This window comes from Pyrgilauda ruficollis, unplaced genomic scaffold, assembly GCF_017590135.1.
Source record: "Pyrgilauda ruficollis isolate IOZ18807 unplaced genomic scaffold, ASM1759013v1 scaffold59, whole genome shotgun sequence".
Classification (NCBI taxonomy): domain Eukaryota; kingdom Metazoa; phylum Chordata; class Aves; order Passeriformes; family Passeridae; genus Pyrgilauda; species Pyrgilauda ruficollis.
The window spans coordinates 6,170,800-6,193,320 of record NW_024527599.1 but is presented as its reverse complement, the minus strand read 5'-3'; the positions used below and the strand labels follow the sequence as shown (position 1 = coordinate 6,193,320).

General features: G+C 49.0%; 2 protein-coding genes across 3 annotated transcripts in view; one reads left to right on the top strand and one right to left on the bottom strand.

The window, feature by feature from the left end:
- The first annotated feature begins 174 nt into the window (after positions 1-174).
- On the top strand, positions 175-15,051 carry ORAI2 (ORAI calcium release-activated calcium modulator 2). 2 transcript variants are annotated; one of them, XM_041482553.1, is made up of 4 exons: positions 175-1,605; positions 4,008-4,053; positions 6,922-7,162; positions 12,538-15,051. In XM_041482553.1, exons 3-4 carry the CDS (start codon positions 6,935-6,937, stop codon positions 13,081-13,083), a joined length of 774 nt encoding a protein of 257 aa, XP_041338487.1. In that variant the 5' UTR covers positions 175-1,605; positions 4,008-4,053; positions 6,922-6,934; the 3' UTR covers positions 13,084-15,051. The 2 variants fall into 2 exon arrangements, with proteins under 2 accessions (XP_041338487.1, XP_041338486.1); XM_041482552.1 differs by lacking the exon at positions 175-1,605 and adding an exon at positions 2,114-2,249.
- Positions 15,052-20,155: 5,104 nt separating this feature from the next.
- ALKBH4 (alkB homolog 4, lysine demethylase) overlaps positions 20,156-22,521 on the bottom strand; it is a 2,891-nt gene continuing 525 nt past the window's right edge. Inside the window, exons 2-3 of the mRNA XM_041482447.1 lie at positions 21,739-21,939; positions 20,156-21,300 (exon numbers count right to left, since the gene is read on the bottom strand). Of these exons, the coding sequence (XP_041338381.1) occupies positions 20,665-21,300; positions 21,739-21,939 (837 nt within the window). The 3' untranslated portion in view covers positions 20,156-20,664. The remainder of the gene's footprint in view (positions 21,301-21,738; positions 21,940-22,521) is intronic.

Here is a 22,521-nt window from a genome sequence, read left to right as displayed (position 1 = left end):
TTTGCCTTTGTTGAATATTGCTGCCAGAAATCCTGCATTTTGTCTGAGCTGGCTTTATGTAATGGCTTCTCCATGGTATTACCATGGTGGCTGGGAAGCAGATGTGACCAAGTGCAAGTGATGTTTGTGTTTAGTTCCCCTGTGCATATCCAAGGGCTTCAGAGCTGGATAACTTCTGACCTGCCAGGTCCATATCCACACTGCCCCCCAGGTTAGAGATCTGCATGGAACTGCTTTCTGCTCAGTCTCCACGGGGGCAGGTGCTGCAAGCTGTGGCAGCGTTTCATTCAGATGCAGGATCCATTTTCCCTGTGGAGAGATTAGTTATGAGCATTGCTTCACATGAATCCCCCTTAGGGCAGGCAAACCCTGTGGATACTGTGTTGTAGAATGAACCACAGAAACGTGAGGGATTTTTATGGGCAGAGAAGAACTGAGAGTCTCACAAATAAAGATGTTCTGCCTCTGAGCTTGTCAGGCCTTTGAGCTGAGTGCTGTTCTGCATTAAGCAGAGCAGGTGCTGCTGAGTGAGGACATGCTTCCCTCAGCCATGAGGAAGGTGAACTCAAGTTTGTCTTGGTGATTAAATAAATTCAGGTTGTGTGGCCTCATCCTGCCTCCCTGAGATGCCCGTGCTGAATTATTCATGCTGTGTTTTCTGGGAATGCTGAGTTTGAAATCCATAAACAGCAAAGAGAGCATGTTGGTGAAGGTGGCATCTGCCTCACGCTCTGTCTCGCCGGGGTGGCTGAGTGTAGCAGTAGGAGCTGCATTTGGTAGGTGTAGCTGTGAATTCCCATAAACACTCTGTTGTGGTTGGTGGTGGCAGTACGAGCTCGTTGAGAATACAAAGCACTTCAAAGGGAGGTTTCAAGGGATGTTTCTTCGTTTAGAATAAAATGCAAATACTATGTGACCTCAAAACGGGGAAAACCTCATCCGTGGAGTAGAAAAGGGGAAGTGCTCCCGTGCATAGTAAAATAGGAACAGCTCTACAACTGATTGCTATTCCAAATAGGGCACCAAGAAAGCAGTAATAACGTAGAGGCTTGAAACTGCCAGGGAGTTTGACCTGCTTACACTAAATTCGTGCTCTGGATTCTTTTCTAGAGGAGTCCCTCTCCTTTCTCTGATGGAGATTAACCCTCAAGGGCTAAAGTTGCTCTGTACTTGTGTTTGTGCAAATGTGGGAGCCCAAGGGAGGGCAGTGTTTGTGCTGAACCCGAGCAGGGGTATTCCTGCTCTCAGAATTGAAAAGCACCCTCAGGATGACATGTATCTGTCTCTTTATTAGGTTTTTAAGAATTGTTTTCCTTTGTTCCCTCCCCCAGGCAGAATGGAATTCAGGAAGATGGGATTACCCTGTTATAAAGCTGACCCATTGTGCTGCCTTTCAGCATTTTCTTTATCTCATTTCCAGGGCAGGAACTCCCTCTCTTTCCCATAAGGCTGTCCCTGTCCTTTTGATGGGTTTATACAGGATTTCCTGCTGAGTCAATAGCGGAGGAGTGCAGGGAGATAGCAGTCGGGATTCGCAGGGAGCCTGTGCTCAGCCGGAGGAGGTTCAGCCCGGCGGAGGCAGAGCAGCGCTGCCTTTTGACTTATGTAAGTGGCGACTTTTTGCTGTATAATTCATAATTGTAATAAAAGCACATTTGCATCCCATTGCACCAATACCTTCTCTGTGGCAAGACTTAGAGACAACGCAAGGTCCAGACCCACTAACATCTTTACCAGTGGGTGCGTTTCAGCCCGACTGCGACCTTAGGGAACCGCAGACATTTTTTCCCCGACAGATGCATGCTCAAAGCGGGACCCCCGAGCGCTGCGGGAACGGCTCCGTGCCGGGGGGATTCCCTTTCCCTGTAACCCCCGAGCCCATCCCCGTTTGGCGAGACCCCCGGAGCCCCCAGGCGCTGCCCCGTGGGCGCAGGGGCGAGCGCGGCCGCGCTTCCCGGGAGGGGCGGGGGGCGCCGGCTGCGGCAGGGCGGGGGTCGCGTCCCCAGGCCCCGCCCCCGCCGCTGAGAGGGCGTGGCCAGCCCTACCGCGGGCCAATGAGCGAGTGGTCACGTGCGGGGGCGTGGCGGCGCTGCCCCCCCCTCTTCCTGCGGGTCACGTGGCCGGTGCCCGGCGTTGCCGTGGCAGCGGCGGAGGCGGCTCCGGCTCCCGATCCCGATCCCGCTCCTGCTCCGGCTCCGCTCCCGGTCCCTCTCCCGGGGCTCCCGGCACGGCCCCCGGACAGCATCGCGGTGAGACACGGCCCGCCCCCGCCGCCCCCGGGGCCGCATCCCGCCCGCAGGGGCTCATCCCCAGCCGGGCCCGCGCTCCGGGGCAGCGGGCGGCTTCCCCTCAGGCGCGTTGGAGGGTGGCGGGCTCGTCCTGCGGAGCTGGGAGCGCCTCCTGCCCTCGCGGCTCCGGGAGGAGGGGGTCTCGTCCTGCCCGGGGTGCTGGGGGGAGTTGTTTTTATCCTGCCTGAGCAGGGATTCCCCTGCCCGGGGCGGTGCGGGGGGAACGCGCCTCGTCCTGCCCGGCCGGGGGGAATCCCGTGGTGGTGGTGGGATGTGCGCCTCATCCTGCCTGCTGGGGACAATCCCCTGCAATCCCCTGTGAACGGGAAGGGTCCGCCCTGGGCAGAGAAGGGGGTCCCGTCCTGTCCGGCCGTGCTTCGGAGGTGCCACGGGCTGCAGAGGCAGGCCGGCTCCCGTGGGATATATCCGGACAGGGATGCTCTCGCTGGACTGCTGTAGGGGAGACACCTCCAGAATACGGTCCGGGAAACACCCTGGCCCAGGGTGCTTTTGGAAGATGGGATCGAGGGGTTGGGTCCCATCCTGCCTGATGAGGAGCTGTGGGGGATCCTTGGGATGCTGGATCAGGATGCAGTGGTAGGGGGTTGTGTCTTGCCTAAGAAAGATCCCCTGTCCAGGTTGTCTTTAGAGGGAAAGGTCCTCGCTGGGAATGGGTTGCATGCTGGCTTGAGGGATGCCCTGATGCTGAGGCTGCTGTTGGAGGGGAGATCCTCGCAGTGTGGGATCGCCTCCTGCCCAGGGTGTGCCGAGGGTGGCTGGGAGGGAGGTGCCCTGTGAGGAGGATCCCAGCTGTGGCGCTGGGACCAGGGGTCACATCCTGCCTGGGAGGTGATCCCCTGCTGCCACAAGGGTGGTCACAGCTGTGGGGTGTTCCCATCCTGCCTGGGAACTCTGACACCCCAGAAGTGCTGCTTGGAGGAGTCCCAAGCCAGACAAGAACATAGGAAGGGGTTTCCCATGGCAAAGACGGCTTGAACTCATCCGAGTGGAGTAACAGGGCTCGGGATTTGGCTTAGCCATGGCCTGCAGGGGCTTGAAGGAGAGGAAAGAAAGGGACTGGCACAAACCCACAGATCAGTCTCGGGGTGTGGGTCAGAAACCTGGGGCTGAGGAAGGGGCTGGCATCCCGAAACCAGGCAGAGGAGCTGCAGAGACAGCGCTCTGTGGGTGCCTGAGCACGGCCGTGGTGACAGGGGGACCCGGTCAGCTCGGCCCCGGTGGTGCGGGCTTCATTCCCAGCTGTGGAGAAATCCCCACGCGTGCACGGAGATGGGAGGAGGCAAAGGCTTTCCCTTTTCCAAAGGACAGCACTTGGCAGGTTAAGAAAATCCACATAAGGGAGCAATCACAGAGAGCTTTCTGTCCTCCCAGTGCAAGATGAAGTGGGGTCAGATGCGTCGGTGGTGCAGGGGAAGAGAGTGAAGACACAGCTGGGATGGACTTTGGCAGGGCTGCCTGAGGAAAAGGTCTCCTGGAGAATTCCTCATTCCCCATCCAGAGCTCAACAGCCCTGTGCAGCCAAACTCTATAGGATAGTTATTTTTGTAAGACCAAGTGTCCTAAACCTTTAACTTTGCAAGGCAGGAAGGTGAAATCTCCAGAATAAGCCTCCCCTGGTGCAGATGATAGGCTGAAAAGTATTTCCAGAGTAAAACTGCTCCAGCGCATGTAAAATTCTTCTTTGGTCTTGTGTTTCAGCCCTTGGAGCCCTCCACCCAGTCCCTCCATGTCCATAGCCAGCAAGGTGAGTTTGACTTCCTGGCACTGCTTGTTTGGGTTACATTTGTGTTTATGGATTTCGTTCTGAAGCTGTTTACTTATTTGAGAACATCTCTTGAGCTGCTCCAGAGAGAAAATTCAGCCTTGTGGTATTTTTAGCTTATTTTTCTAAGGGAAGAAGCAGATGTGATTGGGTTCTCTTGCCCTCTCTCTGTAACCTCTAAATTCATTTGTCTTTTTAATGGAATTTGTCCCAGGGGTCAAGTTTCCTACATAGAAAGTTCCTAAGTATTTTATGAAATTAAATGGCAGAGTAGAGGCCATCACTGTCCCAGCTGGGGACAAAGGGAGTGAATTCACTCCATGCTGTACATTGCAGGACCCACACAGGATGTTGTCACAGGAAACAGCTTCATCATTTTGCTGTTCACAGATTGTTTCTTCCTCCAGTCCTCCCAGGAGGCTTTTTTATTCTGTAAAATAAGTGATTCTTGCCTTTTCTGGAAACACAGATCAAGCAGGAAGGTTTGTCCCTGTTATTGTTTCTCTTCTTGTTTTTATTATGGCATGAAGATTCTAGTGGGCCTTTCCTTTTTGTTTGTTTGTTTGGGGCTTTTTTTTTTTTTTTTTTTTGTTACTTTTAAATATTTTGAAAATTCCTGAGCAGGTCAGGAGCCTTCCTGGAGTGTTCCAGGGGCTGAAATAACGGCCTTGTCAAAACCTGCCCAGGAACCATCCTGTGCTGCCATCCTTGTTATGTCTGAGGGGACTGGAACCTGAAAGCCCCCCCATGTTCAGGAGGGACAATCTTGGCCCTGCAGTGCTTTCTTTGCTATTCTTTGTTATTGTGCCTGAAACAGCTTCCTTCCCTTTTAGTAACAGCATTCAGAGTTGCGAGCAGTTGATATCCTTTTGATCTTTCCACTTCTCCAAGTCTCCCAGCAGTCATGGCTTTATTAGCTGTCCCCACGTGGCCCCAGTGCTTGGGGAGCTGGGGGGACACAGGGCTGAAAGGTGCCTGTGACCTTGAGAGGTGGTGCTGGGACTAATTAGTGCCTCACCAGGTGTGATTCTGGGCAGCATCTCCTCCTCCTGGGAGCTGGTGAGTGTTTTATAGCCAGAAGGTGCAGCTCTGCTGTCTCTGTCTGCCACCACCACAGCGCTCAGTGGTGGAGTTGAGAGTGAGGGGATTAAACAAGGAACCGTGATTTCCATTTTTTGGAAGGCTGAGTTAGTTTCAGGTGTGTGTCAGAGCTGAGACATTTTTGCAGTAAACATTCCATGGATTCTGTGTCTGGGGATCACCAGAGCTCTTTGGCAGCAGCCTGGGGACACGGTGCTGTAAGGCTTCCACCACCTGAAGTACTCATGCAGCTTTCATGCATCTCTCAGTGTAATCCCTTGAATCTGAAGATGATGGAATTTCCTGGAAGCAGCTTGCTTTCCTCCTTGGAATTGCCTTTTCCTTGCCCCCTGCTCAGAGCCACCGGTGGAAGTAAGGGAACAGGATTCTTGGTCAGATGTGGCTGATAAATGGAGTGTGAGCAGCTCAGGAAATTTAACTTCCCACTGCAAAAGCTTGGGAAGTTCATTTGTTAACCCTGCACAGCGTTCAGCTCTGTGATTACTGGGGGAGAACTGTGCCCATCTAAACTGAGCTTTGATGAGCAGTGGTTGAACTGAGAAAAAACTGGTATACTGATGTACTTCCCCTGATTTGAAAGTAAACCAGGGGAAGAGATTAGCACCCACACAAATACCTTGAGACAGACTTCAGGTCAGAGTTACAATTTAATAGAAAGATTACAGTAGATGAATTATACAGAATTAGAATTATACAGAAAATCTGGCTTAAACCCACAAAGTCAGAGTACAGCCTGGCCCGTGGTGGTCAGGGTGGTGGTTGCAGTCTGACCAAGCAGTGGTTGCAGTGTTGTTGAAGTGATGGTTGCAGTCCTCTCCAAAGCAGTGGTGCTGGGGATGGTCTGGTTCTCCCCTGCATGTCCAGTGGCAGTGGTGTTCGTGTCCCCAGAGCTGCTGCCCAGATTACATACGGCCAGATTCAGGCAGGAAGGTTCAGCACCTCCCCCGGAGCGAGGAATTTCACAGTGGAATGATGTGATGCTATGAGTCACGGGATATTCTGGGGAGTCCTTTATGGCCTAGGTGGTTACAGCTGCCCATTGGCAGGGGTGACCCCCGGGCTGGGTGCAGCTATCACGGCTGAGATAAGCAATTGGTGAAGACAATGAAACACCGCCCTGCCATGCAGGGTTTGCCTCCTTCCCTTATCTAACACCCAGCTTGCAGCCTGGGGGGTCGGGTGTGCACCGTGCAGCTCCTGCAAGCGCCCATTAACAGTTCATCAGGAATAATGTAGATAATAATAGAATACTCAGTTTGGTTACACCCCACATTGTAACCCAGGAGGAATGGTTTCCAAAGAAGGAGCAAAAAGTGACTCCCTCAACTGGTGTTTGATACTTTAAGGAGGTGCCTTTGGAGCCAGCCCGTGATGCACTGGGAAATTAATTGTCAAATCAAAACAAAGATAAGATGGGGGCGAAGTGTGTTTATGTTAAACAATTTTTTATGAACGAGCCGGAATTAAAGGGCAAAGTTGAGGTGCCTGCTCTGAAATGAAAATCCAGATGGTGTGCAGCCTTCCTGAATTCCTGCTGAGATAGTTGCCGAGTAATCCTTCCTAGTTGTCATGGTCATTTTTGGCAATTATGAATGGTCTTTTCTCAGTTCTGAATTCCAAGTGTGATGTTATTTGGTCCATCGTTTTCCACTGACCAAGGGCAACTTTGTTCAACTGCAGCTTTTCCAGTAGTTAGTGCTCACCCTGTCCACCACCCCCCTCTTGAACATGACTCTTTTGTTCCCTCAGCACTTCTCTCACCATGAGTTCTGAATTAAACGTTCCGGTGGATCCTTCCACTCCTGCTTGCTGCTCTGAGCCCGGCACTAAGGGCATGGATTATCGGGACTGGGTCCGGCGCAGCTACCTGGAATTGGTCACGTCCAACCACCACTCCGTGCAAGCTCTTTCCTGGAGAAAACTGTACCTGAGCCGAGCCAAACTGAAAGCCTCCAGCAGAACCTCTGCTCTGCTCTCTGGATTTGCAATGGTAATGTGTGTTTTATAGCTTTTTGAATTGTGAAGGTTTTTGAGTTGCCTCAAATCAACTATTAATCAGTGTTTTCCTCCTGGGAAGAAGCAGGGAGTTGTTTCCTGAAGAGACAGGAGGCATCTGCCTGGGGGTTTCTGTTTGGCTGCTGCTGCAAAGTTTGAGGCTGGCTCTGTCACTGCAGCAGGGATACATGAGCTGTCTAACAGCCAACCCACACACTCCCAAGTCAGCCCTTTAAAAATACTAATCCCCTACCTGCAAGTGATCCTAAGGGCTCCAGCAGCATTGCTAAACAATCCAGGACTTCCTTTGGCCCGAGGCTGACTGCCCTCGTGCGAGGCTGCTCTTGGGTGTGGAGCACTTTCAGACCCCTGTGGTTGCTATGGTCCTGAACGTTATTTTAATTTCTCTGCGTGTTTTCCCAGGACATGGTGTCTAAAATAAGGTGGAGGTTGGGTCAGTCTGCCAAAGTGAAGTTTGCATAGTGTGATCAGGGAGATCGTGTTCTACCACTGAGGTGTGAGAAGAGGCCCTGAGCCTCAGACCTGGTGTCAGAGGGCTCTGCAGCCTGCAGGGAGCCAAACCTGGTATATTTTTGTCAGTGCTGCATATTGGAAGTGATCCCTGGTGCTTGCTTTGCACTGTGCAGCACTTGGATGTTATTTGGAAGTGATTTGCATAGGTCAGAACCATGTCAGTGGTGAGCAAATAAACAAGACTGAGACAGTCAGTGGTCCAGTGCTCTGGCCTGTGTGAGCTGTGCATTAAAACACCACCATGCTTTGTCGGTGTGAGCCCCTTTATCTCCCCTCAGCTTTTGCTTACTGTGAGTGAGAATTGAAACCAGTTTGGGGGAGGTTTCCTGTTCAGGAAGTGGGCAGGTCTGGTTGTTCCCGAGGTCTGTCAGCAGAGGGGCAGAGGGCAGCGCCTGGGTGGCGTGGGACATGATGTGAAGATGTTTCATCCTGCAGCTCAGAAGCTGGGAGGGAAAGACAGATCTCAAGAACTTTCCAGATCGCCTTTCTTGTTTTATTTTAGCTTCTTCCACTGCTTTTTCCTCCCCCAGCCCCCCAGACCATGAATCATCCATAACATTACAACAGCCTGGGATGATGAAGTTGGTCACCCAAAGTGAAGCTGGAAAGCTGCAGGCAGGGGTTTCAGTGGGAGCAGGCTGGAGTGGAGACAGGGTGCTCAGTTGCTTTGTCATTGCTCTCCACTCACTGGCTGTGTGCAAAAGATGCTCTTAAAAGCTTTTCACAAAGTTTGTGTTGGTTTGTAACCAAACTTGTGTGCTGCAGGGGCAGAAAGTCCCTCCTCTTTTTGAGAAAGCTGGGTGCTCTCCTGTAGACTTCTCTCATGCAGGAGTTTTCTTACTCTAAAAAGCCTCTCATGTGCATGTCCTGTGTGTGCTTCTGGTTACTGGAGTTCTGTTGTGACTGTTGTCTTTAACACAATTTTGTGTTGTTGGGGACTGATCTACCAGCATGGTCCCACAAGGTGTCCCTGCTGGGGTGTGCTGTCACTGGCACCACTGGGACTCAGGGCTTGCAGCCCACCCACACTGCAGGGCTGAGCCACATCTCTGAAAACAAATCACGCTTTCTCAGCTCTTACAGCAGAAAGTTACTGAAAGTCCTTGGCAAACACACAAAATTAACCACTGGTTTCACATTCTCTTTGAACTGTTTAAAGTGCAGTTGAATATACACAGGTACAAGTAGTGTTAATTGTGCGCACCAGCCTAACATAAGAAATAGACCTGAAAACAGTAACTAAGAAATAAAAACTCTTGCAATAAGGAATTCTCTTTATTAGCAAGCTTTTTCCCCAGCTGATGGGAAAGCTGAGGTGTTTGTTCCTCCTGGGTTATTTCTCCACGGGTACGCAGGAGTTTAGTACACGGATGTTTACTCTCTAGTAAGAGCACCTCTTTGGCTATTGATGAAAGAAGAGAAGTTATTTAGAAGTTATGTGTAGACGTGGCACTTAGGGACATAGTTTAGTGGTGGACTTGGCAGTGCTGGTGCAATGGTTGGATTCTGTGATCTGAAAGGTGTTTTCCAGTCTGAACGATTCTGTGATTCTATTAAACAGTTTTCCCAAAGCCTGAGTGCATTTGACTACGTAAACAAATGTCATCCATGGCTTGGCTATTGCTTTATTTACTTCTCTGTCAGTGTGTTTGATGCAAGCTAGCTCCATATTGGCTGAAATTATTGCAAGCTGATGGATATTTAATCAACAGGCCATGGTTCTGATCCAGCTCCTTCTGGACAAGCTGCAGAATAATGCAAACCTTCCTCGTTAGCATCCCTGGTATTTCTGGCAGAGTACTGGGGCAGGTCAGGAGGATGTGGGTCATTCCAGTGCCAGATCTGCTTGGAGGTGGGCTGTAGGGCAGCTGCATCTGCCCCAAGGAGGCTGCAAATAAAGAAAATTTAGAGGCAGCTTAGGAAACCTCCTTAATAATTTTCCTGATGGAAATAAGAGCTATTACTGCTAATCCATCTTCTCAATACTTGTCCAATTGCCACAGGATATGTGTTTGATTAAAAAAAAAAACCAAAACAAAACAAAAACCGTGACAGATCTACTGGAGTGGTTGTTTTTACAGTCTGCCAAACCATCTGTGTGAATGTGTCATGGTTTATGTTAAGCCATTTGTCATCCTTTTTCTTGATATTATCTGTCTTGGTCTAAATTTCTCAAAATGAATAACATCCTTGTTGTGGCCAGTCTAAGCTATACTGGTTTAAACTCCACCATCATTGCATGTAATGTAACTGCAGTTTAATTCTAAAATGTTGTGAGCCCTTGATCCTGTAATTTTGGAGTTCAGCTGGGTTATTCTCAAGCTTAAAATTAAACCTGTGCTGAAATATTCCATGGCTTGGCAGAGAGTTCAGCCTTGCAAAGTTGCTTCTGGGAAGAGGTTAAAATAAGGGGGGCTATTACATGGAAGAGTATAATTGTATCAAACATGACATATTAATAGTTTTACAGGCTAGACAGCTTATTTAATGATTTTTTAAATGGGTTATGTCAGCTTGTCCTCTTTCTCTTATCCCGGTCAGGGAATGACGTGACAGCCTGTGCTGGCTAGAGCAATAAGAGCTTACTCACCTTTTCAGTACTTGTTTGGATTAAATGAACTGTTTTTCTGCCTTGCTGCCCTATCTGGATTGTTGGTGTTTTTCACTGAAATACCTCTTACTGAGCCATCAGTCAGTGTTAAAAATTCATCACATTGCACAGCTGAAGCTCGCCCTGGGGAATAGGTTAGTCTGGGAGGAAACATCCAATTAGCTGAAAAGTGCTGCTCATGTGAAGGATAACAAGCAGAAATTGATATGTTGACATCAGCCAGGCTTTCAGCTTTAATATAAAGCTATAAATTGGACATGCAGGTACAATTCCCATTCAGCTGTGTCTCTGGGTGTTACAGCACCCCATAATGAACAATGTACCTGCAGCTTTTCCTGGCTGATGGGGCGTGACTGGCAGCCACAGTGCTGTACAAATTCATTGTACAGTGAAGCAGAGAATAAGTCTGATCTCCTCCCTCTCAAATCAATATAAGGGGAACTGCAAAGGGAACATACACAAGGCAACGTGAAATCTGTTCTAATTAAATTGACCTTGCAATTGATAGTGAAGCCAGTCCTGTGTTAGGATTTTCTCTGCTATACAACAAGAACTGCTGTACTGCTTACTGCTGTAAACTGCAATCAGGAGCTGATAAAAACAAACAAAGGTAAAACTCCAACGTGCTCATGGTCAGAACAGAAGGCTGGGAATGCCAAAGAACTGTCACAGTATTTTTGCTGCCTTTAATGTCTTAAATAGTTGATGTAGCTATAAAATCCAGGCTTGTAGAGATTGACCATTTTCCACACATGTTGTATCTTGCTTGCTGGTAAATGTGTTCAGACTTGACTGTGATCTGATGGTTTTCAGAGCAAATGTAGGTAAGGCAGCAGTCATGCCAGCTGGTTTCCATTCCCTTTAATCCTTTTCAGGGCTTCCAGCAGGGACAACATGAGCATACCCCTAATCTTCCAGTGCCTAAATAATATTATGAACAAGTAATGCCAGAGCAAGTGGTGCAGGTGATTATACAGAGCCTGAAATGGCTGCTCAGGGGAGTCTCATGTGAAGTCTGGATAACATAATCATGAGTCAGTTCTGCAAAATCCTTCTGTGTCCCAGAATCAAGTGTGTATTTGAAACTTTGCCTTCTCATGATGTTCTTCAGAGGGGCTTCTTTCCAGCAAGCTGTGCTGTGCTGCAGCAGCAGGTCGGCTGGGATCACCAGAGGTTTTCCTTGCTGCCAAGAAAGTTAACTTCTCTGCAAATCATGAAGTGCAGCTACAGATGCAAGCCAGCTGCTAGAGAGAAATGTTTGATAATCTTGTCCACTGCTTTTGTGTCTTGTCTTAGCAGAAAGTTTGTGCTGCCCTTTCAGAGATGCCACCACACAGATGTGCTGGTTTACTTCACAGGTAGCTTAATTGTAAAAATTCTTAAGCTAAACCAGTAAACAGGACTCCAAAATACTCCTGATCTCAAAAGAACCTCCTGCTCTCTTACACATATTCTGCTTCTTAAGTTTTGTTTCATTATAATAAAAATAGCTTTAGAGGCCTGCTGTGTGATAGCTCTTGTTTTGGGAACCAGACTCCTGAGTTGCTGAGCACACCCATAAGCCGGTAGCTGTCCACTTCTGCTGTGTGTATCACCAAGTTATTACCTCTCAAGGGAGAAATTTGAGGATATAAATAACTTAAAAGTTATTTATCTGGGCATATTTGTAATAAAAACAAATGTAAACTCTTCTGAGAATAGAAGGCAGTTATTTTAACTATGGGCTAACTTCAGCTGTAAAGTAGCTTGCGTGCTTCCCATGGTGGGTAGTGAAACCTGGCTGGCCACTGGCCAGAGGAGCTGCTGGGTTTTGCATTTCTTTACACGCCTGAAGTTGAAACTTCCTGTGCTGCAGCCGCAAGGAAGGAGTGGCACTAGAGGGTGTGATGGTGGGCTATAGCAGGCTGTTAGCTGCCTCTCAGCCCCACGTGGCATCTAATGAGCTCCTTCTGTTGTGTGCTGGGTTTGGAGCGGTTCCTGTGGCTCTTGGTGGCAAGGAGAGATGTGTTGTTTGAGAAAACCATGGTCTCAGAAGGGCCACAGCACAGGCAGTGCGTGCGTCCTCATGGGTCACAGCAGCGGTCCATCAGGGCTGCCATTCCTAAAAGCTCTGGAGTGCATACTTGACCTTAGGTGTTCTTCCTGAATCAAGATGCTTCTCTGGTTGAAAGCCTTGAAAAGAGGAAAGCCAGCAGGTGTTGACAAGCTCTTTGCTCCTTCCCCAGGTCGCCATGGTGGAGGTGCAGCTGGAGGTGCAGTACAAGTACCCCCAGATGCTGCTGATCGCCTTCAGCGCCTGCACCACGGTGCTGGTGGCCGTTCACCTCTTCGCCCTCCTCATCAGCACCTGCATCCTGCCCAACGTGGAGGCCGTGAGCAACATCCACAACCTGAACTCCATCAGCGAGTCCCCACATGAGCGCATGCACCCCTACATCGAGCTGGCCTGGGGCTTCTCCACCGTCCTGGGAATCCTCCTGTTCCTTGCCGAAGTCGTGCTCCTGTGCTGGATAAAATTCCTGCCAGTGGGCTCCATCCTGAAAAACGAGACCACCAACGTGGAGAAGCCCAGCAGCCACGCGGGGTGGCAGTCAGCACTGGTGTCCACAATCATCATGGTCCCTGTGGGTCTGATTTTTGTCGTCTTCACCATCCACTTCTACCGCTCCTTGGTGCGGCACAAAACGGAGCGGCACAACCGGGAGATCGAGGAGCTCCACAAACTGAAAGTGCAGCTAGATGGGCATGACAGAGGCATGCAGGTGGTGTGACAGAGCCTGCACACAGCTCAGCCAGGGCTGAGAGCAAAATACCTGGTCTGCTGCGGGATGAGATGCACCAGGGATGGATTTTCTTGAGGCTTAAAATCTGTAAATGCTACTTGCCTGCCATTTCTAGCTGTGGGTTCTTGTGCTGTTCCACATGCTGGGGGCTCTGCCCTGGTTCTGGTCCCACACACTTGGTACTTAAGTTGACACTGCCATGGTGTTCAAGGTCAAAACTTTATCTACCTTAACATTGGTAGCCAAAAATCTGTATTTTTTACAAATGCAATATTCCATTGCCAAAAGTGAAACTGTGTCGGCTGTCCCAAAAACCTGTCTCTGTGTGTGTGTGTGTGTGTAGGACCTGTCTTACATGCCAGAACTTCCTGGCTGTCAGTGCAGCCACGATTAACTGGCAGCTCATTCCAAGAGCAGAGCTGATTAATGATTAATTAACCTGCAGCTGACTCAAGGACATCCAGGAAAGCACAACAGAAACTGAGAATGTTGATCACCATTGTTCGTTCCAAAGCAAGTATTCCATAAATACATAACCAGAAAGAAAACAGCCTTAGCTTTTATGTTCTTTTCATGCTGTTCTTTACTATATTTTTATAGCTTGGGATGTAGAAATTTGAATTGCAGGAGGCTGGGAAGTTCTCTCACACTTTCTTCAGTGGCATCTGTCACCTTAGGTTGAGTAAGTGCCAAGATCGTGGTTTTTTCCCAGTAAGAGGCAAGAGTGCCCAGGGAAGGCTTACAGGTGTTTTAGATTTAACAAGGACATTCTTAAAACGGAACAGTGACAGGGAATTTAATGAGACAAGACTTTGAAGGACTAACAAAGCAAGTTTCAAGGAGGTACAGGAGTGACAGCAAGTATTGTAGAAATCTGCCACAGTGTCTTCTTCATTTGTGCATTGCTGTGATGCCTTTTGCCTGGTTTGCTGGAGAGAGCAAGCCCAGTCCTGTGTTATTTCATCATTTGGGGTTTGGTTTTTTTTCTTTTTTTAATTGGCTGTAGCATTTTTCTGTCAGAAATGAATGCTTCCTTCTCCCTCCACTAAAGCAGATGACTCCTCTGGTGGAACCTGGAGCAGTCCTGGCGAGCCTGATGGAGCTGGATCTGGCAGGAATGCTGTGTGCCATTAAAGAGCTATCCCTTTCCTTTGAGCTCATTTCTTTTTTCAGCAGCTGAGACAATGACACTTGCATGTCTGTGTTGCTTAGCAAGGGAAGCTTGTAAATTCCATAGCATCCTTGTGGGTGAAAACTTCTGTAAAAAAGAAAACCAATTTTATTATTTTTGGTAACTTTGTGGAGAGAAAAGAGTGTTTTGCAATCATCAGCTCTTTGAAGGGAAAGTCAGACTTTCTGACACACGGGGCTGCAAGAAGCATAAGCACATTTTCTTGGCCCTGATCCTGTGCTAGTTTCCTCCTCTGCACTCCAAAACTGCAGTTTCAGAGTCTCCGAGGCCTTATAGGTTTCTGAAATCATTAAGGATGTTTATAATGTTCTATTTAACCCTGGGCCCTTATTCCACTGGGATTTAAGGCAGTGTAATACATGTCAGCTTCCCAGAAGGGAGACTACAGGCAAACCCCAGGGGAGCAGGGTGAGACTATCCCAATATTCCTCTCTGTCGAGGGCCTTGGGAAACCATCTCTCATCTCTCTTGTTTACATGGGAATGTGAGCATTGCTGAACAAGTTGCTTAGCACTGTGTCTGTGGCTTTCATCTGCTGTTCTTCCTGCAGTTGGCATGTACCATATTGGCTGATGTGCAGCAAAGAAAATAGTCTTTGTGTGCTAAATGACTAATCTGTACTCATGTGCATATGCAAAAAACAAGGAGTGTCCTCCAGGAAGTGGGGTGGTCGTGAAATTCATATGAACTCCCCAGGACTCTGCCCTTTCTCCATCCTCTTTTTACCATAATAAAAATTAAAAGGTTTATACAACAGAATCAGAGTTGAGTTTTCTGCCAAGTGCTACACGTGTCAGCTCCTCTACCAACAGAATTTCTGTTGGGAGGCCAGAGCCAGACCAGATGGGATGAATCTCTCATCTGTACTTTGCACTCTCCTTTAACATCAGTAATAGTAGGACTTTGTGTGCTGAGGGGCTCAGAAGACTCTCAAGGAAAGTATTGCACCATTTTTGCAATATCTTTTCAAAAAGCTTCTCCCTGTTTTTACAGTGCTGCAAAAGCAATTCAGCTTGTCTGGAAACAGCCAGATCATTCATTTAAATTTTTTGCAACAGCAAATTGAGAAAAGCAGCAGAAACTGCTTTGATTTTGTAGAATAACTTGTTCAGGCTTGGGTGAGATTGCATTCAAGATCAGTCTCAAGTCAATGCATTTGTGACTGGAGTGGAAGCACCTCACTCCAGGGGTGAGTCTGAGGTACAGTTTGGGATGGTGTCCCAAGGGCAAATGCTCCTAAAACAGAGTAATAACTTGCTTCCCTGTGTTTGCTTGCAGCTCTGTTTCTTGTGTCTCTCTGGGCACTGAGTTCTCCCTTCCATGAGGAGCTCATGGAGGTATTTTTGTTCTTTGATTCTCTAGGTTGCCCGTCCACCTTCTTGCTGTAACTCCTCTCCCTTCCCAACAACAATACTTGCTTTTCTTTTCATGCTTCTCTTCCTGCAATTTATTTACATTTTCACCACTGTTGGGTCCAGGCTTGTGTCACAGAAATGTTACCTGTTGTTCCAGGCACGGGAGTTCATCCATAAAGGAGGGAGTGAGGATGTTGTACTTGTCCAGCTGGGCGTTTCTGTGCTGCAGCACCAGAAAGTCCTCCTTGCTCCTGCTGCTGACTTGTCCAGCTGGGCGTTTCTGTTTCTGTGCTGCAGCACCAGAAAGTCCTCCTTGCTCCTGCTGCTGCCCCCGTGGCTGCCAGCAGGATTCCCATCAGTCAAGCCAACCTTTCCACACTGTCACTGCTGTCCCAACAGGGCTGCCAGCTCTCTGTGGCACCTCTGGGTTTGTCTGGCCGTGCCTGGCCATGTCTGTCCTGTGCTGTCACCTCTCTGTCGTTCCTGGGGTGTCTGTCATTCTTGGAGTGTCCCAGGTTTTGTGTGGCTGCAATCCTGCAATGCTTGCATGGAGATGCTTCTCCCAAGGGTTCCACCCTCAGCTGGGGATGTGTTGGGGATCTTCTGTGGTGTGTGTTGGCTTTCTGTGCCAGCTTTGGGCTCTGGGCTGCTGCACTCTGGGGTGGCTGCTGCCCTAATTCTCAGCCCCCTTGGGCTGTGGCTCTCTGGACCAGCTATTGCCTTGTCTGAGCTATTTCTCCAATTTTTGCACTGGAGCTTAGCTCAGGGACAGCCATGATCTTGCTTCAGATTATTTTTTTGGCCGGTTTTTGCCCAGCAGGAAAATGCCTCTGCCGGCTCTAGCACTGCAGGGACCCTGCCTGCCCACCCTGAAGCAGGGAAGGAACTCTCAAGGACAGGGGAACAACAATTCTTTGTGTCATTCCCGTGCTCCAGCCTCGGTTAGGAGGCAGTTCCTCTCTCCCTTTCCATCTTGGCAGGGGTAAAGAAGGGGCACGACCGAGCTGGAGGGAGCAGGATCGGGTTCTCCCTTTGCAGTATTCAGTGGCTGCTCTCACTGTGATCTCCCTATTTTTAACATCGCCCCGGGGCCGGGCTGGCTCCCTGCTGCAGTGGAGAGGAGACTCTCGGGGAGACTTTGTGACCCCTTTGAGAGGTGGAGTCGTGTTGGGTTTGAGCATGTGATGGATGAAAGCGACACCGAGCGAGAGCCCCGGGCGGAGGGAGGGCTGCCCTAAGCGCTCCCGCACCTGGAAGTGTTTGGGGAGCACCGGGGTGGGTGCAGCTGCAGAGAGAACATCCTTTCCTATCCCTCCACATCCCTCCCCATCCTTCTCTTCCCTTCCCCAGCCCTCCACATCCTTCCCCATCCTTCTCTTCCACATCCCTCCACACTTCCACATCCTTTCCACATCCTTTTGTTCCCTGGCTCTGGGATGTGGGGATGGCAGTCCCAGGTTGCCTCGAGGTTACCTGTGCTGGGCTGGGGGTGGAGGTGCTCCTCCTGCCTTTCACAATGTGCTTTCTTTTCCCTTCCTGCTTTCTAACAAGCAAATAAAAGGCCTTGGAGTTTCCCTGCTGCTGTAGATCCCTTATCTTTTAAATCTCATTGCATCAACTGCTAAGGCAGCTTTCTCAACACCCCCTCAAGCTGCAATCAAATTCATCTGGGCCAGGGGGGATATTTTGTGGTTAACTCATAGGTTCTCTCCCCTACAGCCATTTCAAAGCAGTTTTAGTAATTAAAATTGTCTGGCTGGATTTGCATAGTATTTCCCTGAATCCCTGTGTGTCCAGCTAGGAGCTTGCTTTCTGCCCAGAGGTGTGACAGCCATGAGTGCTAAGAGAAAAAAAAAAATCTGTATTTTAGCTTTGCCTATTCTTGTTTTACCTCTGCATGAACAATATTTAATGTAGAACAACGAATGTATCTCAGTTATTGTCCAGCTGTGTGATAGAAACTGGATAAACTTGCTCAGTTTTATGCTTCTTGGTGATTTCAGACTGATTTCTTGAAAGGCAGCTCAAGTCCTGCAGCATCTTCTTATGGGTTAACTTGAGTTCTGCCTTTTTGAAAAAAGTTTGGTCAGATATTATCGTTCTCCTTTTGCAATGCACAAGGAGATAACAATTAGATGTACTTCCTTTTAATGAGGGTCTGGGTCTTGGCACGCGTTTTACAAGGAGGTTGAGGAGACAAGGAACTCCTCTAACAGGAAGACCATTAAAGTTTGTCTTGTTAATAATACCAGCTTATTGGACAAAATTACTTTTAAGAGCTCATTAACATCTTCATAGCTTTCTCAGATTTCTATGGTACTTGACAGTAAATTGTTAATGTTTTGTAACACTGCAAAACAGGATTTTCTGGCTTTTTTGTTTTTGTTTTTTTGGTTGGTTGAGGGTTTTTTTTGGTTTTTTGGTTTTCTGGCTTTTTAGGAGAGCATGTACATGAGGTATTAAGGAGTAGTACTGAACAGATGGGTGTGCATTTTGATCTGAGGATGATGCCCAAGAGGCTGTATAACAGGTGAAAAATGTCAAAAGACTGGCAGAGCAATGCCTGTGTAGTGACTAGATTAAGTTTTGGAATTCAAAAACACCAAGAAAAAGCCCTCACTTTTTGGCTCAGTATTTAATTATTTGCATTTTTTCACATTTAAGATATCAGCTAGGAAGAGCTGGAATCTTCTGGCAAGAACAGCAGCTTCCTGTATAGTTCAATCAAGGCAGAAAAATTCAGCCAGCAAATGCAGAGCACAAGATGAACTAACACTGTGTAAGTTGTTGTGGCAATCTGATTCATCAGAATCCATCATCTGCTTTCACTGTGGAGAGAATGGAGCAGCAGGGATGCACACAGAAAGTGTTTTAGCAGCCTGAGAGCCCAATATAAATGTAAAATTGGAGCATTGGAAATTCGGGCCAAGCATTAATGGCAACACTTGACTGCTGCAGTGTGCTGAGCAGAGAGCAGATCCGTGGAGAGGCTTGGAACTGCAGGGTGAGGAGGATCCAGGTGCAGTGTTTGCTCTGTCTGTGACAGCCTGTGCTGGGTTTCCTCCCTGTGTGCCTGTGCCAGGCTGGCAGGCTCCTCCTCCTGCTTGGACAATGCCCCTCTGCTTCCCAGCTCCACGTGCTGTCCTGGGAATATTCCACTCCCAGAGCTGCTGAGCCCTGTGGGTGCCAGGCTGCGGAAAAAGTGAGGAACTGCTGCTCTCAGCACACTCCCTGCTTTTGGGAGAGAGCTGGACATGACAGATTGGGTTGGGTTGGAAGGGACTTTAATGATCATGCAGTTCCCACCCCCTCCCATGGGCAGGGACACCTTCCACTAGACCAGGTTGCTCCAACCTGGCCTTGGACACTCCCGGGGATCCAGAGGCAGCAACAGCTTCTCTGGGTAATCTGTGCCAGGGCCTCCCCACCCTCACAGGGAAAATTTTTTTCCAAATACCTAATCTAGACCTACCCTCTTCCAGTTGTAGCCTATGAGGAATTTCCTGGGACAGAGCTCACTGTGAGCCTGCCTGTTGTGTGTCTGTGTTTGCAGTGAAGAGGTTCCATCAGAGGGGATGTGCTGTGACTGCTGGAACTGCTGCTGGAGCTCCTTGAGGACACTCACCAGCCCACCTGGGTGGAGGTTTGGAGTCTGGAACTGCCCATGGGAGCCGTGCTAGTAGGTCCCTGCTGGAATTAGCACTAAACTGAACCTGGCTCGTTGCAGCCCACAAAGGGCTCTTCTTGTATCTGTTGGTTTAAACTGATGAAAAACATCCTGATTGACCCATCTGATTCCTGGTGCCTGTCCTGTGTGAAGAGCTCCCTCCCCTGCAGAAAAGAGAGGGCAGTGCCTGTGGCAGGAGTGCTTTACTGTGCAGGGAATCCTGTGCAGTGCCAAGGAAGCACTTCTGGGGCAGAGCACAGCAGTGCAGGGACGCTGAGGTCTGTCTGTCCCCTCTCCTTGCCACCCAAAGCCAGGCAGCACTGCCTGCTGGTGGCAAGGTGGTGTTTTTGCTTTCCTGCTGCAGGTGAGACTGTGCTGAAGGGCTGCCATGGCAGCGCCGTGTTTATTAAAGGATCACACTTCTTCCACGGCACAACTTCATTTTCAGGAGTGCAGAAGTTTGTTCAGAGCAGACAGATGGCCTCAGATCAGCTTCTGCTGCAAATGACTACTTGAATCTTAGGTACGAGGCATGATTCAAACCTGACTGCTGGGGGTGCCAGGAAAATAAATGATAGCTGCCAGGGTTGCAGTCTGTTGCCCAGCTAATTCCCAAAATCAGACTCTTGCTACTGAGAGCTGACAGCAGGGTTCAGAGATGACAAATGATCAGAAAATAACAGTCTGTGCAGGCCTTTGGTCTGATCTCTGTCCAAGCCCAAAGAGTCAGCACTGGCCCTCTGCAAATGCTGCTCTTTGGTCCCAGAAGATACAGGTCACACATGGAATTTATGATTAATCGTCATTGTTAGAGCATGAATCTTCAGCAAAGGATAATTACTGTAATTAGTTCTCAGTGTTTTGTGCTGTCTGTGGAGAGATACCTGCTTACCTTCCTCCCCTGAGACCTGGTCTCTACAGGACCTGTCTGAGGGGATATTTGTACCCCCAGGGCTGGATGCAACATTCAAACCAGTCTGACAGTATCAAGTATGGTCCAGGAAGGCTTAAAATTCGTGCCAGGGCTTGGGCTGAAACTGTGTCAATGGCTGTTTGATACTCTGTTTAATGTTTCTAACTTTCTTGGGTTCATTTAAGCCTTTCGGAACTGGTTGTTTGCCTTTTTTGTTACAACACAGGTAATGGATGCAACCTCTCATTTCTGACTTTGGCTTAAAAGCTCCCATTGCCCAGGAGATTTCGAAGCTCACCCCTGTTACTTGTTTGTTAAATCTTCATTTTATTGAGCTTATCTCTGCACACACCTGGTTCCTTACCCCACCTCAGAAATAAACCTCGTCATACAAATTCCGTACCTCATTTTACACCTCTCCCAGCAAAATGCAACCTCTTGGTCACACGGGTCTCCCTTGAAAGGAAAGAGCGATTTGCAGCAGTTCTTTGCCCAGCTCCTCGTGCCTCCCCCCGGCGCTGAACTCGGCAGAGAGCTCCCTGAAGGTGATGCAGACGCGGCGGTGCTCGATGTGCCTGCGGCGGATGCCGTGCTTCCACTTGTAGCGGGCATCCCCGTGCAGCACCACCAGCGACCTCCGGGGCAGCGGCACGGCCACGCTCACCGCCTTCCCCCGAGCCAGCCTTGGCCGCAGAAAGCACTCGGTGCCCTCTTCTCCTGCACTTCTGCACGCTGATGTCTGCGTGAAAGGTGCAGGGGGGCTTAACTCCTCCTTGCTGGAAATGGGAAATAATTGGATGGTGTCCTCTGGATCGCAGGACATGGAGAGCACAGTTTTTGAGAGCAGGTTCAGGCTGACCAGGCGCTCCCCCCAGAGCCAGCAGTCATCAAAGTGGGGGTCGATGGCAGAGCCTCTCTCCGGTCTGTAGTCCAGGTTACACTGCTCCACAGGTAAGAAACCACTGAGCACAGCACAGGCCTTCATCTGGGCCACAATCTTCCTGCTGAAGCTTGGCAAGCCACTAAAGCTGCCAGCTTTCAGCCTTTGTTTCTTGAAGTTCACTTTGGGTCCGTAGTCCTGTTGGAAAAGAAGAGGGAGAGGAAAACTAGTGTAAAGGAAAAATCTAGGACAAGTCTTTTTGGAGAGGCTGTTCCTGCAGAGTTCTGTTCTCATCTCTTCCAGTGACCTGGTTGCCAGGTTGCAAAAGGACTCAGTAAATCTACATTAATCTCTCTGGATTTATAAAGTAAAACCAAATCTGAAAACCCATTTCTTTCCCTTGGAGATTGTGTGAACTTTAATGCTTGAGCACACACCATCAAATACTGATTGTTGTAACTATCATGTATTTTTTCAAGAAGTTGATTTTAATGACAGATAATTCTTGCCATTGGTTTCAGGAAAAGCTTTCAAAGGAAAACACTTAATGAAACATCTCAGTATTTTGGGTTTTAACTGAAAACAGTTTTCCTTTTCCAGAGGGATCTAAGATCAGATGTGCTTCCAAAGTCCAACCTGTTTCTTTCGGCCAGACTGTGATGGTTTCCAGTCATCTCGATCCATCAGTTCCACTATCTCACACTCTTCATCTTCACTAATGAACTCCTCCACCAGGAACACCCCTGGAAAGGGAAATGCCCAGCCAGCAAATTCCGAGTGCTCATTTCCTTTAGCTAGGCCTGTTGCTGGACAGTAAGTGAAATTATCTTCTCCCTGTGGAAATACAAACGGAAAAGGAAAAAAAAGCAATAAGATATTTCCATTATTTACCCCTGTAAGCTTGCTATTGCAGCATGAAAACTGTACAGTATTCTTGCAGACAAGAGAAATTTTACAGCTGCTTTTGGGGAACAACTATTCCCTGTTCTTTTTTTCCAGCTGCAGCATCAACGTGCTGCTTGCTTGAAGCCACTTTTGTTTTTTTCCTAGTGATGTCTTTATCCTGGAAAGGCAGGGAAGAACCGATGCTCCTCAGGGCCACAGGTGTAAGGAGATTCATGGTGGGTATTGCTGCAGAGATATGGTTTGCCATAGCAATAAATGCTGAACGAGGAAAGTTGATGAAAATCGCACAGGCCACAAGGCTGAGCTGTAACAAACCAATGTGAACGTAACACGTGAGGCTCAGGTGAGCTCCCCCTCGCCTTCTGAGCGTTTTTGACATGAACAATTCACAATCCCGGGGGGCGGCGCCGGGGGCTCTGCCGTGTCCCCGTGCTGTGACCCCGCGGCCCCGGCCCCGCTCCGGGCACGGGGTCCCGCAGCCGCCCCGCCCCGAGCGGCCCCGGCTGCGGCCCC

Excerpts from the sequence above, each read along its gene's own strand:
- ORAI2 (XM_041482553.1), top strand. The coding sequence starts at position 6,935 with ATGAGTTCTGAATTAAACGTTCCGGTGGATCCTTCCACTCCTGCTTGC. Across the intron at positions 7,163-12,537 it reads TGCTCTCTGGATTTGCAATG|GTCGCCATGGTGGAGGTGCA; the intron begins GTAATGTGTGTT and ends CTCCTTCCCCAG.